The sequence below is a fragment of the Cucurbita moschata genome, unplaced genomic scaffold (assembly GCF_002738365.1).
Source record: "Cucurbita moschata cultivar Rifu unplaced genomic scaffold, Cmos_1.0 Cmo_Scf00037, whole genome shotgun sequence".
Classification (NCBI taxonomy): domain Eukaryota; kingdom Viridiplantae; phylum Streptophyta; class Magnoliopsida; order Cucurbitales; family Cucurbitaceae; genus Cucurbita; species Cucurbita moschata.
This window is the reverse complement of record NW_019268553.1, coordinates 344984-361788: the sequence shown is the minus strand read 5'-3', so window position 1 is coordinate 361788 and position 16805 is coordinate 344984. Positions and strand designations below refer to the sequence as shown.

Genomic DNA, 16805 nt, shown 5'->3' with positions numbered 1-16805 from the left:
CACTGAAAGAAAGAAACAAAATGATATTATTTTACAGAAACAGAAAAAAGAATTAAAAATTATAGCATTATGCGTGAGGGAAATATTATTATAAAATGATATAAAGTTATTATTTATAATAATGAATTTAAGTATAATTTAATTAAAAGGAATCGATGAACTTACAATGGTAATAATAAAATAAAGAGTGGTGGAGAGAAAAAAACATATTATATATATAATAAAGAGAGAGAAAAAAAAAAAAAGTGGGAGAGAGAGATGGCGTGAGGTGCGGAGTGAAGGAGAGAGGAGGTTCCCACATCGGAGAAATTATAAACCATGAGAGCCTTAATAGCTATAAATAGGTTAAAGTATTGAACGAGCTATAGAAAAGACATCTTCATTTTAGCGACATTTGTAAGGTCTTGGCGACACGATGAGCCTCCCTCCCTTACATGTGAGGTATCAATGAATACAATAATTGATTACTCATTTATTTTGCTTTTTATCCTTTGGTGTTATTTATGGATACTTTTTCCAACCTACTAAGTAGCTTGTGTTCCATTCATTTTGCCTATTAATAAATATCTTTAAAGAGGTTATTCTCTACCTTAAATAAATAGTTTCTAAAAGTTTAACCTATTATTAACTCAACCTAACAACTATGATTTAATTTTATAGTTTTAGTTTTTTTTTTATTATTTTTATAAAAAATTATTGATATTATAATATGTCATTTAGTATATATATATATATTTTTATAACTTTTTATTAGCTTTGAACAGGTTTATTATATCTTCAAGTTTTTTATTTAATAAAGAAATATCATAACTACATTATAAAAATACATTTTAAGAAAAATATTAAAAAAAAAACTTAAGAACTTATTCTTCAAAATAATGATTTACATTCAAATCTCAATAAAGGAATGATCTAAATTATGTCTTGTCAAATTTTCACGGACCAAGTATCTGGAGCCCATCTTTATCGTTGTTATCATTGCTTATTCCCTTGCCAAAGAAGTATTCTTTGTTTTCTTTACTCTATAAGTTTTGTGGAGAATCATACATACTTTGCATCTTATCTTATACTTTTTAAATCTTATTGATAAATAAAGGACACTTGGCCTCTCTCCAATGTTCCATCTTTAAGAAAGAAAAAAACAACTGAGTATTTATTTATGAGTTCAATAAAATTTTTGAAAATTTGACATTTTGGTAAAAATATTATGTTCAAATAGACATAGTGTACAAATATGTTTGGATTTGCTTTTGTTTTTTATTTGGATATAAATAAAGGTTTTTTACCATATCAAATTAATAATTTTTTTTTTTTTTTTGAAAAAAAAAACGTTAGTATAATTCAAAAAATTACTAAATTTCATCCACTTAAATTTATTGAGATTTTTAATTTAAGATTGTGGTCAGTTCCATTTAAGAAAAAAAATTAAGGAGGAGTCAAATTTATCACCTACCAAATGTTTTAAAAAAACAGAAAAAAGGAAAATCGTCATTCTTAATAAAGTTTTTGTAGGGATGACAGATTTTAATAAGTTATCTTGAGGAACACAGGCTTGATATGCTGCCAATTCATGTCTTTATATTGGCCATTTTTCTGTGCTAATCCGGCAACCTAATCTCAATCCCTCCTCCGCGCCTCTTTGTTTCACAGCCACAGCCACAGCCACAGCCATGGAAGTTTCCCAGACAGACGGCGGAGCTCAATCTCCATCAGTCCACATAGTGATGCTTCCAAGTCCAGGTATGGGCCATTTAATCCCTCTCCTTGAGTTCGCCAAACGCCTCCTCACCTTCAACCACCATTTCACTATCACCTTCGCCATCCCTTCCGATGGCCCTCCTACCACCGCCCAAATTTCCGTCCTCTGTTCCCTCCCTCCCCAGATCCGCCACGTCTTTCTCCCACCCGTTTCCCTCAACGATCTTCCCCTCGATTCGAGAATGGAAACCATCATTACCCTCACCGTCGCTCGCTCTGTTCCTTCTCTTCGAGATCTCTTGAAATCCATGGTGGCCGATACTCGAACTAACCTCGTTGCCTTGGTTGTCGACCATTTTTGCATCGACGCCCTCGATGTGGGTAAGGAATTTAACCTCTCCTCTTGTATTTTTTTCCCCTCTACTGCCATGGCTCTCTCCGCCAATCTCTGCTTAGCGGAGCTCGACGAAATGGTCACTGGAGAGTACAGAGACCATCCCGATCTGATTCGAATTCCAGGATGCACTCCGATTCATGGGAGAGATCTATTCGAGCCGACTCAAGATAGGCAAAACCAAGCCTATAAATTATTTCTCCAAAATGCAAAAAGATTTCGATTCGCGGATGGGATTTTTGTCAATAGCTTCCCGGAGTTTGAGCCGGGTGCCATTAGTGCTCTGAAATTGGCAGAACCCCCGATTTACCCCATTGGTCCAGTGGTGAAAATGGATGAAAATGGCAGTGGTGAAGGTGCCGAATGTTTGAATTGGTTGGATAAACAACCACATGGGTCTGTTCTGTACGTGTCGTTTGGGAGTGGGGGGACTCTATCCAGCAAACAAACCGTGGAGTTGGCGATGGGATTGGAAATGAGTGGGGAAAGATTCGTATGGATTGTCAGAAGTCCCAACGACGAGTTAGCAAATGCATCCTATTTCAGCGTGCATTCACGAAACGATCCATTGAGTTATCTGCCGGAGGGGTTCGTGGAGAGAGTGAAAGGGAGGGGGCTGTTGGTGCCATCATGGGCGCCGCAAACTCGAATCCTGAAGCACCGCTCCACCGGCGGGTTTTTGAGCCATTGCGGGAACAATTCGGTGTTGGAGAGCGTAGTAAATGGGGTTCCTCTGATTGCTTGGCCGCTTTACGCAGAACAGAGAATGAACGCTGTGACGCTAACAGAGGAGATCAAGGTGGCGCTGAGGCCGAAGGCGAATGAGGAAAATGGGTTTGTGGAGAAGGAAGAGATTGCTAAAGTGGTGAAGTCGCTTTTCAAAGGTGAAGAGGGGAAAAAAGTGAGTGCTAAAATGAAGCAATTGCAAGACGCCGCCATAAGAGCCGTCGGTGAAGATGGGTCTTCAACAAAAGCCCTGCGCCAAGCGCTTCTCAAGTGGAAAGCACAACCAACTCTTTAATCATTTCCATATTTTCTCACTCTTTTAATGATAAAATAAAATAAAATAAATAAAATTATATGTTATTTTAAATTAAAAAGTTATTTATATTTTTATATAAATAAAAGGGGGTGTTGGAATTTTAGTTCATTTGTTTATGAGAGAGTGTGGCTGTCCGACCCACAGCACCCACCAGAGCAGAGCCATTCACCGCCATGGAAGAAGCTCAATCTCAAACGCCCCACGTTCTAATGATGCCAAGTCCGGGAATGGGTCATCTTATCCCACTCATCGAATTTGCCAAACGGCTCGTCTTACTGCACCGTTTCACTGTCACTTTCGCCGTCCCTTCCGGCGACGCTCCTTCCAAAGCTCAAATCTCCGTACTCAATTCCCTACCCTCCGCTATCGACCACATCTTCCTCCCGCCTGCTCCATTGAATGACCTTCCAAGCAACACCAAAGCCGAAACCATCATCGTCCTTGCCGTTAGTCGCTCTCTTCCCTCTCTTCGCGACCTCTTCAAATCCATCGTGGCCCAACGCAACCTTGTCGCCCTCGTTGTCGACCAATTCGGCACTGTGGCCTTCGATGTCGCTAAGGAATTCAGCGTCTCGCCTTACATTTACTTTCCTTGCGCCGCCACGACTCTCTCGCTTATTCTCCACATGCCGAAGTTGGATGAGTCGGTCACCGGCGAGTACAGAGACCTCACCGAACCTATTAGACTTCCGGGGTGCACCCCAATTCCAGGGAAGGAATTGCCAGATCCGTTTCTAGACAGGGAAAATGATTCCTACAAGTTTTTTCTCGACACCATGAAGAGGTTTGTGTTAGCAGAGGGGATTTTCCTCAACAGCTTTCTGGAATTGGAGCCCAGTGCCATAAATGCTCTGCAATTGAGCGGATCCGGCAACCCCCCAATTTACCCAGTTGGTCCATTGGTGAAAGTTGATTCAAGTGGGAGTGAGGAAGGGGTTGAATGTTTGAATTGGCTGGATGAACAACCACATGGGTCAGTTCTATTCGTGTCGTTTGGAAGTGGGGGAACTCTGTCGAGTGTTCAACTGAACGAATTGGCTTTGGGATTGGAAATGAGTGGGCAAAAATTCATATGGGTTGTTAGAAGTCCGAGCGATAAGGAAGCGAGTGCATCATTTTTCAGTGTCCATAGCCAGGATGATCCATTGAGGTACTTGCCGGAGGGGTTCGTGGAGAGAAACAGGGGAAGGGGATTAATGGTGCCGTCGTGGGCTCCGCAGGCACAGATACTGAAGCATGGTTCGACCGGGGGGTTCCTGAGCCACTGCGGGTGGAATTCGACATTGGAGAGCTTGGTTAGTGGGGTTCCTCTGATTGCTTGGCCACTGTATGCAGAACAGAGAGTGAACGCCATCATTTTAACAGAAGAGATTAAGGCGGCGCTGAGGCCGAAGATGAACGAGGAAAGTGGGATTATTGAGAAGGAAGAGATAGCAAAGGTCGTGAAGTGTCTGTTTGAAGGCGAAGAGGGGAAGAAAGTGCGTGCAAAAATGGAGGAGTTGAGAGTTGCAGGGGAAAGGGCCATTGGAGACGGGGGGTCTTCTTCAAGAACGCTCCTGGAAGTAGTTCAGAAATGGAGGAGCAGCAACGTTTCGGGATAGAGATCTTTGGAACTGGTTTCCTCAAAATAAGATTACCGTTTAAATCCGTAAGTTTGTAATGTAAATGTCATGTTTGTTTTCACTAAATAATGAACATTATGGTTTAAATTAAAATTCGTTGCGTCTTGGAAAGTAGGGCAATTGGGGAGTGGTTGGAAGAAGATATGGTGAGAAATAATATGGACAAAATTTGAGAGCACATCAGTTGGGCCACCCCTCCTTTCTTCCTAGAATGTGATGCCATTTTATTAGTTGCAAACGACGTGACAAGCACCTCACTCAACTCTCCAATCACAATTACTTCTATAGCCTCACCTCATTTCCATCATTCAAGCCTGGCTTTCTTTAGAATCATTTTATTAGAATCATTTTATTAGACGTGGGACTTCTACCCCCAACAAATAAAGTACATAATAGAATTGACTCCTTCTCTAACACCCTCAAACAAAGGTGAGTCACTTTTGACTACACTTTCAAGGCTCAAACTTCTTTGTTTGACATTTGAAGGTTCTATGGAGATGCATGACTCTCGTGGCTTTGCTTTTGGTTTCTCAAAGTGCCTCGTATCAATGAAGATGTATTTATTACTTATAATCTTATGATTAACCCCTTAATTAGCGGATGTGGGACTTCTCTCCCAACAATCCTCAACGTGCCCAACTCGCTTATGCCTCCACCCATCATGATATATTCGATGTGGGTCAAACTCATGGCAGTGATTTGGTTTGGGCTAAAAGCTCATATTCTTCTTCTTCTCCTCTTCTCCACTTCTCCAAAGGCCCATATTCAATAACTTAATGAAATCATTACATTACATTTCTATAAAAAAAATTCACCACTAAAACATTACAAACATAAAGAACAAAACAAAATTTAAAATACACAAATTAACCCCAAAGTTATCGTTACACGGAGAAAATAATAATAATAATATTGAAAAGGAAGAAAAATTAGTAAAAAGGTATAAAAAAAAAATTAAAAAAAAACTTCATGAAGAGATGAAATCTAGAGAGTCAAAGGGGAAATTCTGGTCAAAATCGAAATCCCAATCCTCGTTACAAATCGGCGAATTGGTCACTGAAGTAGTCGCGGAAATCATGTCCGATTGCTCCGACGATTGAACCATCTGAATCCCTCCGCCGTGGTAGCCGCTCCAGTCCCAGGCCGTCTCCTCCGACGTGGCTGATGAAACTGGCGCTGCAGACAAGCCGCCGTCGGCAAAAAAAGGCAGGTCCATCATGGGGGAGGAGAGAAAGGAAATGGGCGGAAAAACATCGTCAAAATCCTCCGATTTAACACCGAAATTGAACAAAATTTCGGAATTCGGGTTCCGCTGCTGATTCTGACCGGTTCCTTGATCTCCAGAGATTTCATTTTGAGGTGAACCAGAAACCAACCCCAAATTATTAGTGGATTGGTTACATGTGTGTCGTCCTCTGTAGGTTACGTCGAAAATGTTTGGATCATTGTCGGATCTTTGAACTTGTTTTGTCGCCAAACATCCTCGTTCATGTCTATGACTACATCTGTAGTAACATCTGCACATTTCAAAATTACCCAAAAAATTACATAAATGAAACCATTTTATTCATATTTATAATATCAACATGTTCTCCACTTGCATCACCCAATTGGGTTGGTTGACTTTTCTTTCTTCACCCAATTAAGTTGGTTGACTATTCTTCAAACATGTGGAAATAATGCTAATCCGCAACTAAATCCCAAGTTGTTATTAATCAAATGAACCCTAAATACCCATTAATGCCAAAAATTAACCCAAGATTTATTTATTATTATTTACCTTGGGAAATTAGCACCATGGATATCTTTTTGGCCATACTTTCTCCAACTATAACCATCGTTGAGAGGACCTTCAGGGGCAGTTCCTCTGCAAATCTTAATTTCCTCTGTCCATTTAGGCAGTAATTTTCTGTAAAGATAAAAAGGATTTATCTCCAAATCCAAATAACAAATAACAAAGAACAAAGAACAAAGAACAAAAAGTTGGAACTCAAAATTTTATTTACCTCCTCTTCAACACATCTCTACTGTTCTTCCTCTTGTTCTTGCGGGGTTCTCCTTCTCCTTCTTCTTCCACCGAAGCAATTTTATGGGTTGTCGGATCTGGCATTATTGAACTAGAAGAGTTGAATTTCAGAAGCAACAGTGCTTTCTCGAAAGAAGAGTGAATCATTTCAGTCAAGAAGAAGCATGGTTCTGCTGGGGAAGAGGAAGAAGAAGGGTGGAGATGGGTTCTGAGTTGAAGGGCCAGCTCCTTCCCCTGAGTCAACTCGGTGATCAAACTCTTGTGTTCCATTTCCATTATTACAAATTCCCAAAGAAGAAATGGCGGCGGCGGCGGCACACACAGTAGTTGATAGAATCTAAGAAGAATATGGTCATTCAAAGATTCAAAATTTGGCGAAACCCAGAAAGAAGAAAACTGTTTCACTCAAATGGGTCACTCCCAAATCCCAATTACTGTGAACCCAAAAGAGGAAAGAGGGAAAAGCTCCAAACTTTGAGAGAATTGAAGAGGTATGGAAGTTGGGTTGGAAGCGAAGGGGGATATAAAGATGTCAAACACCGAAGAGAGAGAGCCAAGACGTGTAAGAAGGGCTGTGAAAGAAATAAATACTAAATAAAAGGCAAAAAGTTGGGAAAAAGTGGGAATGGCTGACCATTTCAAAAGCCATCGGGTGCAGTAATTTGATGTGGGTTCTGTAAGCATAGCCAATGTGGAAGGGACAACGCGGAAAGAGCTTCCATAGGCAGTGACGTCGTGTGGTGAAGTCAGATATGAACCCTTTGGTTACGTCGACACATCATGTGGGCCTTTGATCTTCAACTCTGAATCATATTCAAAACGCATCGGACTTTCTCTTAAAAGAAAACAAAAACATCCAAGTTTTCTTTGACGCGGTTTCCTTTGACTTTGAACCCTCTTTCATTACTTATCACTCTTAAGAAGATGATGCCATTTCATGCTTGAACCGAGACAAAAACGTAGCATGCAGCAGTCCCACAAATGATAACACAAGTATGTAAAGAGTGTTTAAAGGAAAATGGTATAACGTCGAATGAGTCTTCACGTGTACGTTTAGCCTGAGGTGTTGACGTTATGGATGTAGTAGGAGATTTCGTGTAATGCTCGAGTAAAAGAAAGATACATGAATGAATCAAGATTATATCTAAACGAGAGTGATCTTAAAACTTCGGAGCTAAATGTGGGTCATGTGGGGTGACCTCCTATTAATTTTATATTGTTTTGATTTCAAATTCCAATTCCATTTGGTCAAAAATTTGAATTCCATCTTCAAATTTGCTCCTTATCTTTCTTTTCAAAACTTTGACCAATGAATAAATCATCATAATACTCAAAGAAGAAGACTTCCAACTCAAGCAGATATGCTGAACAACCAGACTCTCAAACCAAAAGAGTAAGAATGGTTCCAGTTGTTTTGAAAGATTCATAACTTGAAAAGTAAACATCATGGCCCCTCTCAAAGTTGGGCAGAAACCATGATTCTTAGAACTACTTATGCAATTTCCAGTTGATTCATACCTGTTCCCCACTCTGTTTTCTTTAGTGAAGGTGAAAGAGTACTGAGTTTTTGAATTTGGAGCTTAATCCAATCTTCATTTGAAGAGTTTGAGGTCAAAGTTGCAAATAACTACAATTTCATTGACTTGTAATATGAAAATCACAAAAGCAGCATACTTTTTTGTTGGAGACTAAGAGCAACGACCTACTCTGTCATCCATGCCTTCTTTCAACACTAAAACATATGACAAGCTCACCCACCATACCTCACTAATGTAGACTCTGGGATTCCCAGCTAAATTACTCCGTCGTTACGGCTGCGATGGCGTAGGAGACGTCGGAGGCCTGAAATCTGGATACTGCAACCAGGGACAAAACATGGAGATTTAGAGATAGTATGTATCATGAATGTCATTAACAGACAGAAAACAACTTGATAAAATGACTGCTCCAAGTTGGGGATATTGTGCCTACTGCCCAGAGTCGAGTATTAAACCACCCATTTTGGCCTATGATAACTGTATCTTTGAGTTCTAAAGCGCACCCATTTTGGTCTTAGACTAGAACCATGATATTTGATATCAGAAAGATTATCTAGTTTCGAGTATGAGTATTAGAAAACATGGCTTGAGATACTGCTAAGTGCTAAAGGCGAACTATAAAAGATGTCCTGTTGGAACCAAGCTGTAACGGCCCAAGCCCACCGCTAGTAGATATTGTCCTCTTTGGACTTTTCTTTTCGGGTTACCCCTCAAGTTTTTAAAATGCGTCTGCTAGGGAAAAGTTTCTACACCCTTACAAGGGTGTTTCGTTTTACTCCTCGACAGATGTGGGATATCACACAAGCTGTTTTAGGCAGTTGACAAGTTCTCCACTTTTGTGAGATGCAATCTACAACTAGAAGCTTGGGAACAAAAAGGCAAAGAAAAGAAATACTCATGGACGTGATAATTACATAAGGATATGGAGAAAGCGGCCTCGAGATTTTGGGCAACGATTCTGCCTTTACTTCTTGTTTGGCAACCGAAGTTAACTCGGGAGCAGGCTCCGCAACAGCTTCTGCTTTTGGTTCAGAAGTCAAGACAGGGGCAGCCTCTGCTGTCTGTAGAGTGTCACTGGATGTTGCAGCCTCCACAGCTGCCTCTTCTGCTGCAGGCAGTGACTTGCCTGTAGCAGGCAATGGTAATAGAGCCTTTCCAATGTCCTGACATTCATAGATGGTTGAGATTATGGGATTATGTGATAGTAAATTCAACAGAATGTATCAAGTACCTTCAAGTCGTCGACAAGATCTTGTGGGGCAACCTTGGTGTTTAAGAACTCATCAACTTCTTGAAAAGTTTTCTTCCGATCCTATTACCAATGGATTGAGGTCAAGCATACTTCAGTAACCAAAAGCAGAGCGGTTAGGTAGAACGATATATTATCGTCAAAAATCCGAATAAAAGAACAACTTCCCACGAGACGTCGGTACTAAAAGTAGATGATCTGAAAAAATTAAGTGAACATGATAATGGTGTATCGAATGATGTGTTCGATGGGGAATTTTAATGTCGAATGTCGAACAACTCTAGGATGATGGTGAACACAGCATTAAGTTACGTATATCCAACTCACCTCAGCGGATAGGAGTTTCTTGCTCACAAACTGAATGATTGCAGCTGAACCCAGAAGTTGGAGAACAGTTTCCATCTGTTGAAGAAGATAATCTAAGACTTATTATTATTGGTTCTCTTGATATAGTTTCATAGGCAAAGGATATGAGCTAACCTCCGCAAAAGCCAATACACCTGCTCCAGTAACTGCTGCAGCAACAGCAGTAGCAACAGCAGGCAGACCTTCAGAATCCTCCTACACGTGAATTTTAATCAATAATCTTAGAGAAAATCCAATCATCTTTGGCCAATGCAAAGTTTTAAGTAAACGAATTGGAATAGAAATGCATACACCAAATGCACCGGCAATGGCATCTGTTAGACTGCTAAGGCTGAAAGATGACTTCGGTGTTATCCAAGGAAGATCACTATTCTGCGCAAGACACAGATCCAAGTGAGAACCTCCTAAAATATACCAAAAGAAATACTTAGAGACAAAGAAGAAGGGTGATAACCGTCCATCCACGAGGTCCTTCTGCACCATCTTTAATAGCAAAAGCAGCTTTGAATCCATTGACAGTTACCAACTCGGCTACGAGTTCGGAATTGCCATCATATCTGTCTTCCAAAAAAACACCATAACAGCTCAAGCCCACCGCTAACAAATATTGTCCGCTTTAGCTCGTTACGTATCATTGTCAACTTCACAGTTTTTAAACGCGTCTGCTAGAGAGAGATTTCTACACCTTTATAAGAAATTGTTCCCCTCTTCAACCGACGTGGAATCTCACAGTAACTATGATTCTAGACTAACAGAAGGTTTCAATTTTCCATAGACCACAAAAGATTCTTCCATTTGCTAAAAGTAGTTCATTGATATACATTCTTGTTTTCGCTATCAGTTCGGGTAAAGGCATACTGATTGATTTGTGAACTAAAAGAACAATTCTTATCTTCAAGTTAGTGATATAGCTTGAGGGTATCAATTAGACCTGTCACTGTCTTTCAATCAAGGGCCATCAAAAGGAAAGACACGATTGGTTGTTTATATAGTTAACTCTAACAAAACACCGAACAGGGTAATAGGTAGAATTGCTCATTAGCCAGGTTTTAAGTCTAAACTAAGTTAACAAAGATGAGCACCTACGTAAAGAGTTCTGCAAAGGCTTACTTGTCTAAAATGAACAATGTGGTATTCTGAGGCTCCTTGAACTTCAAACCAAGCTTCTTCAAGAAACCTGGCTTATCTTCACCGTTGTAAGTGATGGACACAGGCTTTTTGCCCAAACCCCGAACATCAGGGCCGCCCACCTTCCTTAGTTCAACCGGTGATCTAATATCAAGTAGCTGAGCATAGGCATCCTCACCCAATTTTGCATAAGCATTTCTAGCGGACTCAACACCCCATGGCTTAGATTTTCGGGGAAAAAGAGAGAAGAACAAAGGGAGGGCCAAAATGACAGCACCACCAACAACGATTCCAGGATTCTCTGTCCCAAAATTTATAATTCCATCAAGAACCCCATTTAAATCGAAGTCCCCAGATGACGAAGTGCTCACAGATTGTTGGAGAGCCTCCTCGTATGTAAGAGCTCCGGCAACACCAGCATTAAGCACTGAAGATAACAGCACTAGGCTTCCTTGTAAGCTTCTTGATGAACAAATTCCTTGTGGAACTGGTAAATTTGTGCTGGAACTAGCAGAATTTGGCGACTTGAAGGAGGAAGGAGATGGGATTGGGGAGAGTTTTCTGGGTTCTCTTTTTCTGTCGGAAAGAACAGCCAAGGGGCTCAAACTTGCTGCATTGAGGGCCTCCATACCAATTTTGTTCTGATGAGATGGATTCAACAAGCATAACAAGTGAAGGGTTTATGCCAATTTGGCATATTTTGGTGGGGATATGATTGAATGGAGGGCAAGGTGTGAAAAGGGATGACAAGGCTTAGGTTGAGAGAGTTGTGTTGCAATTGGGACTCTTGTTTTTCTTCAACAGAGTGCTGAGGTGGAATGAGAGAAGATCTGCAACCAATAACAAGATGACATGTGGCAAGGATGATTGTTTTTGGAGAGATGTGTTTGTGTGGCTGAAAGTTAAGAGTGGAAAGATGCGATTAGATCTAAACCCCCTTGGAACTTCTGTAGAACTTTCAGTACAGAAGTACAAGCCGATGAAATTACACAGTGGGAATGGGAAGAAGAATCAATGCACGTACAGTACACAATTTTGTAGTACAATATTCAACTAGAACACTTGAGTTGTAACAAGAACAAGATGGAGATTGTCAAGTTTGTCTGGAATTCTAAGAACAGGCTTCAATATATTCACAGACGAAAATGGGAGTTAGACGACAGTATAAAATGTTTGTTATTTATCGAAAAATATTAATCAAGATCGTAATTGAGCTCACTAAAATACAATATGGTAGCAAATAGAATTAGACTCTTACTCTAAAAGAAAAAAAAAATCTTTCGATTGATAATATTAATTATTCCTAACAACTTGTTCCAGGACATTGGAAGCCATTCTAGCATCTCAACATTATGGATATCGTTTGTTACATCAAACATAGTCAATGATTTTCCCTTTTTCTGGTGGGTAGTAGAGGAGATTCTGGACACCCCAGGCCCCCCCTGGTGAATCCGATGAAGATCCTGTCTTAGCTTACACACATTGGCTCACTACTCAGCTCCTTAAGAATATAGAACCAATATGGATATAGTTTTGCATCAGCCATAAATGAATTGAAGCATAAAGGTGGAAAAGTGAACAAAACTTCACGATGGTCACTCAAAAGCAGCTAAGAAACGCTGCAAATCTGAGACTTTTCACAGAAGATCAAAAAAGTAATCCAAACCTTGCCCGATTTCCCATATGGAGATGCCAGTACCCAAGGATCGAGCTTCCTCAAGACGTGTGAACACTGATTTCAGTGATGGATAAAAAACTGCGTGCTTGTTTTGATTGTTATCAGCATATAAGAAGAAATGTTCGGCACTGATATCCTCCCACTGCAGAACAGGTTTGTACTTCTCCAACAAAGATAGATAATCTCTTCCAGTGATGGCTCCACCTCCTATTGATTCCAGCAAAATACAACTGTTGTTAAGAAACGGGCACTCTTGAGCTATGGAATTCCTTAACAAACAAGACAATCTCCAGATGTCAAATTTTATTTCATTTAGGCTTCGGATATATAAATGTGAAAAAATGATCATTCCTAGAATTACTAGAGGATAAAGAGGTTGAAGATCTACGCGTTCATACTCGATTCAATTTGACAAAAAAAAAATTCTCAGAATGTGAGGAAGGGGAACTGCCTTATTTGCTAATGGGAACAGAGACAACAAAGAACAACCAACTAGGCTCACTGCCATTACAAGCAGTTCATAATCGAGGATGAATGTCAGAATCCATGGCTACTGTACTGGCAGAACGTAGAATTGCACATATATTCTGATTTTGATCGAAACTTAGAAATAAAAATTCAACCGCATTTTGTCCAATTTTTCGATTGGACAAAATGATCCATAACTACACGACGTTAGTCTGTTACTCACTAAAAGGAATATAAAAGATAGAATGGTTTCTACCTCCAGAAAGGCTGAAATCATAGCCGTAGAAGTTGATTCCAAGAAATATCTTGCCAGCCTCGTGTTGAACAGGGCTATTGCGCTTGATACCAAGTACAAGCCGTAACGTTGAACGAATCCAATTCACTGGTGCATTGGGGCCTGGGTTATGCGGACCGGAGTAATCATAGGTCATAAGTGAGAAACCATCCACAGCCCCATTAAGGCTCTGCATATCTTCTGGCCCAAAATCGTGCTCTTCTAGGTTCTCTGTACGCGGTGGACCAATGACATACACAAGTTGCAACGGTTGCTTAGATCTCCTGCTCTCAACCTCTAAATGCAGGGCATTTCCAAGCTGCTTGACAAATTGCAGTGCCTGTAATAGGGAATCAAACCAGATCCCTCAGTTATCTAATATCTGAACTGAAGACGCCTACACATGCACTTTGACGGCCTCCTCTCCAGGTAGACATCATTAAAAATATAAAGAAAAGTTGACAAGACTAATGGTGGCCATCATAACCACCATCTATGTAATAGAAAGCCTAGGCAGTCCGACCACAATAACAAACTAGTTCTAATCGTCTCTCTTCTTTATTCTCTCGACTCTTCGTTCCGGGCTTGGATAACCTCAACAACTAGATAACATGAAAGCCATATTACAAGGTGCATATAAGGAAAAAGATCAAGGAAAAATTCTCAAACCCCATGTCCCTAAACTAAATTAACTTCGTTTGAAAGAAACGACATATAATAAAACCAGAAGATAAAATGACACAGGTAAGCCAAAAAGAACAAGCATTTACTGAACAAGACAGAACCAAGAAAACCATATTGACAAATATGAAACAATATAGGTCCGTTTTAAATGAATACATTTTCCATTTCTTAGGCGGCAAGTAGTATACAACATCTCCAAAACAGGGAAGGAAGAAACTGGGTTACCAAATTCCTCAGATCTGGGTCACGCAATATCCCATAAGCAGCCCATCTAGACCAGGATTCTAGCACAATACCATCATAACCCATTTCCCTGGACAAAAGAAAACAAAGATTGTGAGACTTATCTGCAACATGCAAACTAAACAAGATCAAATCTTTGATTACAAAAGAACAAAACTTACACCAGAACAATCCAACACATCAAGTTGAGTTGTAATCTAATTATTTTATTAAAAAAAAAAACCTTGACTCTGAAATTTATAACGGCATCTAAGAGTCTGACTCTAAAACATGGATCTGCCTCTTTAATATATAAGAAATTCAAAATCACATACAAAGGTCATGCAGACCATCCAGTGTACTCTTACTTGCATTCTGTTACAATTAGATCGATAGCTTTGTTCTTCAGCTTCTTCTTGCTAAGCAAATCCGTAGGAGATGCTTCAACAACCACTCTGGGCAATACCTACTTTAGAATTAATGAATGAATAAAATGGCCCAACATCCGTCCAAGCTCAAATATAATGATTTAAGACTACTAGTCATGCACAAGAGGTACAGTCAAAGTGGACCATTAATCAATGCTCCCAGAACGACCTGCAAATTGTCAGAAATTCACAACCTTCCAAAGACAAATCCTCTATGCGTTCTTTGATCCAAAAGAATCCCAACAATTCCTCACAAAACATAAATCTAGGATTCATTAAACTTCATCTAATGAATGTTTTATGTTATATTGTTAGAACTAATATCACCATCTGCTTGCCTCTAGTGCTACATGAACTATAATAAATATGCATCCTTCATTGTACCAGGGCATCTCCAGTCAGTCTTAGCTCTGAGATCCATCCTTGATCAGCATTGTGCCTTCCTTCCAACACTAAGCGAGAACCATGACTGTACCAGAACATAACTCTTAGCAACATGGAAAAGGAAGAAATACAAAAAGAATGTAGAAAGCAAACTACAGGAATAAAATTAAACAAAGAATGTCGCTATCATGTGTTTCTGTGTAGTAATTACACTCAGCTGAAAACCACTAAGAGATAAACGTAAGTAGAAGTGTGTTGAATGTGCTCCATTATTGCAATTTTGTGGAGGCGTAGCTTGAAAAGAATGGAAAGCTTTTAAAGGTAGAATAGTTTGCAATCCAAATGTTCTTGATTTTTCACGTTGGTGCTCGTTCTCTACTTAAGTAAATTCCCTCTCTGATTTCACCAAATAATAGATTGTTCCATATTTTCCCTTGGTCTCAGGTTATTTCCTTTCTTATCCCCCATTTCTAGTATTTCTTCTCTTTATTCATGAAAGGTCCGTTTCACATCCAAAAAACTCACAATAAAAAGAGAAAAATAAATCGACGTAATTTCTGTACCTCTTCAAATCATACCACACCGGTGATAAATGTGTAAATTTGGATTTGAACTTTTTTGCCATATCATAGCCCTTGGAGTTCCTGCACAATTTACCATGTGAAATTTGCTAAAGGTTTAAGCTGATAGATTAAGAGACTCTTTAAATATGCACGCATAGAAAAACATGTGAAGATAGCTAAGAGATTGTAGACCCCCATGACGATCAGAAAATGACAAAGAGATTAAAAGTGGCACAAGAGAGTTTCCAAGTGGATACCAGGGAGTAATATAAGCAAGTACAGGATAATCATAATGACGGCGAGAGACATTTTCTGCGACATTCGAGTGCTCCTGCATCAAACAGAAGACCCTAAGCAACTGAGTAACTTACTTACAGAAGCAAATTGAACGAACTGCGCTAATACTTTGTCATATTAGTGGCCACATCGAAGAGACAATGAGGCATAGACCGGTTTTGGAAAGTTCACAAAATTTAGGAAATCCTAGTGACCAAAGCATTTTATAGTACTTTCATAGTAGCTGAAGATTCAAAAAGACATACAGCTAAGATTTCTTGATAGCGGATATCAGTCTTGATAAGGCCCCGTTCGTATACAGATGCGCCAGAAAAGTCACCACTTGAAGTGTATTTGTGATAAACGAGAACGGCAATGGCGGGAGAAATGACAAAGAAGACAACGAAAATGATGATGAGCCTCCGGTCGGAGGAGGAATCACCAACGATGCGGTGCTGATCAGAAGAGACGGCTTGGTTTTGCCGGCGATTCGAGACGGCTTGGCGATCCCGCTTCTTGGCCATGACGGCGCGTCGAACACAACGAGCTTCTGTGGCGCGACAGTTACGTTGACCGAGGGAACCTAATTAAAGAAAGGAAAATTATACAAAAATACAGTGAACTACGGATAAGATTCAATGATGCGTCTCGACTTCCGGAAAAAAAAAACATAGCTTTTTTTAAATAATTTATTTATGAGAATTAACATAACAACTAATTTCTAGAAATTAAAAGGGTTACAAGTACTAATATATTATTCCCAAC

At 39.8% G+C, this 16805-nt stretch overlaps 5 protein-coding genes across 7 annotated transcripts; 2 read left to right on the top strand and 3 right to left on the bottom strand.

Annotated features, from left to right (window-relative positions):
- Positions 1–377: 377 nt before the first annotated feature.
- On the top strand, positions 378–3239 carry LOC111431787 (hydroquinone glucosyltransferase-like). 2 transcript variants are annotated; one of them, XM_023068494.1, is made up of 2 exons: positions 378–441; positions 1657–3239. In XM_023068494.1, exon 2 carries the CDS (start codon positions 1671–1673, stop codon positions 3111–3113), a length of 1443 nt encoding a protein of 480 aa, XP_022924262.1. In that variant the 5' UTR covers positions 378–441; positions 1657–1670; the 3' UTR covers positions 3114–3239. The 2 variants fall into 2 exon arrangements, with proteins under 2 accessions (XP_022924262.1, XP_022924261.1); XM_023068493.1 differs by having other exon boundaries at positions 383–441; positions 1651–3239.
- Positions 3240–3275: 36 nt separating this feature from the next.
- LOC111431788 (hydroquinone glucosyltransferase-like) lies at positions 3276–4849 on the top strand. The gene has a single exon (XM_023068495.1). It carries the CDS (start codon positions 3308–3310, stop codon positions 4733–4735), a length of 1428 nt encoding a protein of 475 aa, XP_022924263.1. The 5' UTR covers positions 3276–3307; the 3' UTR covers positions 4736–4849.
- Positions 4850–5695: 846 nt separating this feature from the next.
- Positions 5696–7288, bottom strand: LOC111431792 (probable WRKY transcription factor 41). Its single transcript, XM_023068499.1, has 3 exons — positions 6763–7288; positions 6537–6665; positions 5696–6273 (listed from the first exon to the last, which is right to left on the bottom strand). The coding sequence occupies exons 1-3, from the start codon at positions 7056–7058 to the stop codon at positions 5724–5726; spliced, it is 975 nt and encodes a 324-aa protein (XP_022924267.1). The 5' UTR covers positions 7059–7288; the 3' UTR covers positions 5696–5723.
- A 1066-nt stretch (positions 7289–8354) lies between these two features.
- On the bottom strand, positions 8355–11830 carry LOC111431789 (rhodanese-like domain-containing protein 4, chloroplastic). The gene is made up of 8 exons (XM_023068496.1): positions 11046–11830; positions 10390–10492; positions 10227–10307; positions 10050–10130; positions 9897–9971; positions 9552–9632; positions 9235–9483; positions 8355–8638 (listed from the first exon to the last, which is right to left on the bottom strand). The coding sequence occupies exons 1-8, from the start codon at positions 11690–11692 to the stop codon at positions 8591–8593; spliced, it is 1365 nt and encodes a 454-aa protein (XP_022924264.1). The 5' UTR covers positions 11693–11830; the 3' UTR covers positions 8355–8590.
- Positions 11831–12216: 386 nt separating this feature from the next.
- Positions 12217–16653, bottom strand: LOC111431791 (chitinase domain-containing protein 1-like). 2 transcript variants are annotated; one of them, XM_023068497.1, is made up of 8 exons: positions 16307–16649; positions 16022–16095; positions 15765–15845; positions 15202–15286; positions 14758–14855; positions 14393–14480; positions 13466–13823; positions 12217–12948 (listed from the first exon to the last, which is right to left on the bottom strand). In XM_023068497.1, exons 1-8 carry the CDS (start codon positions 16562–16564, stop codon positions 12701–12703), a joined length of 1290 nt encoding a protein of 429 aa, XP_022924265.1. In that variant the 5' UTR covers positions 16565–16649; the 3' UTR covers positions 12217–12700. The 2 variants fall into 2 exon arrangements, with proteins under 2 accessions (XP_022924265.1, XP_022924266.1); XM_023068498.1 differs by having other exon boundaries at positions 12885–12971; positions 16307–16653.
- Between the last annotated feature and the right edge of the window lie 152 nt (positions 16654–16805).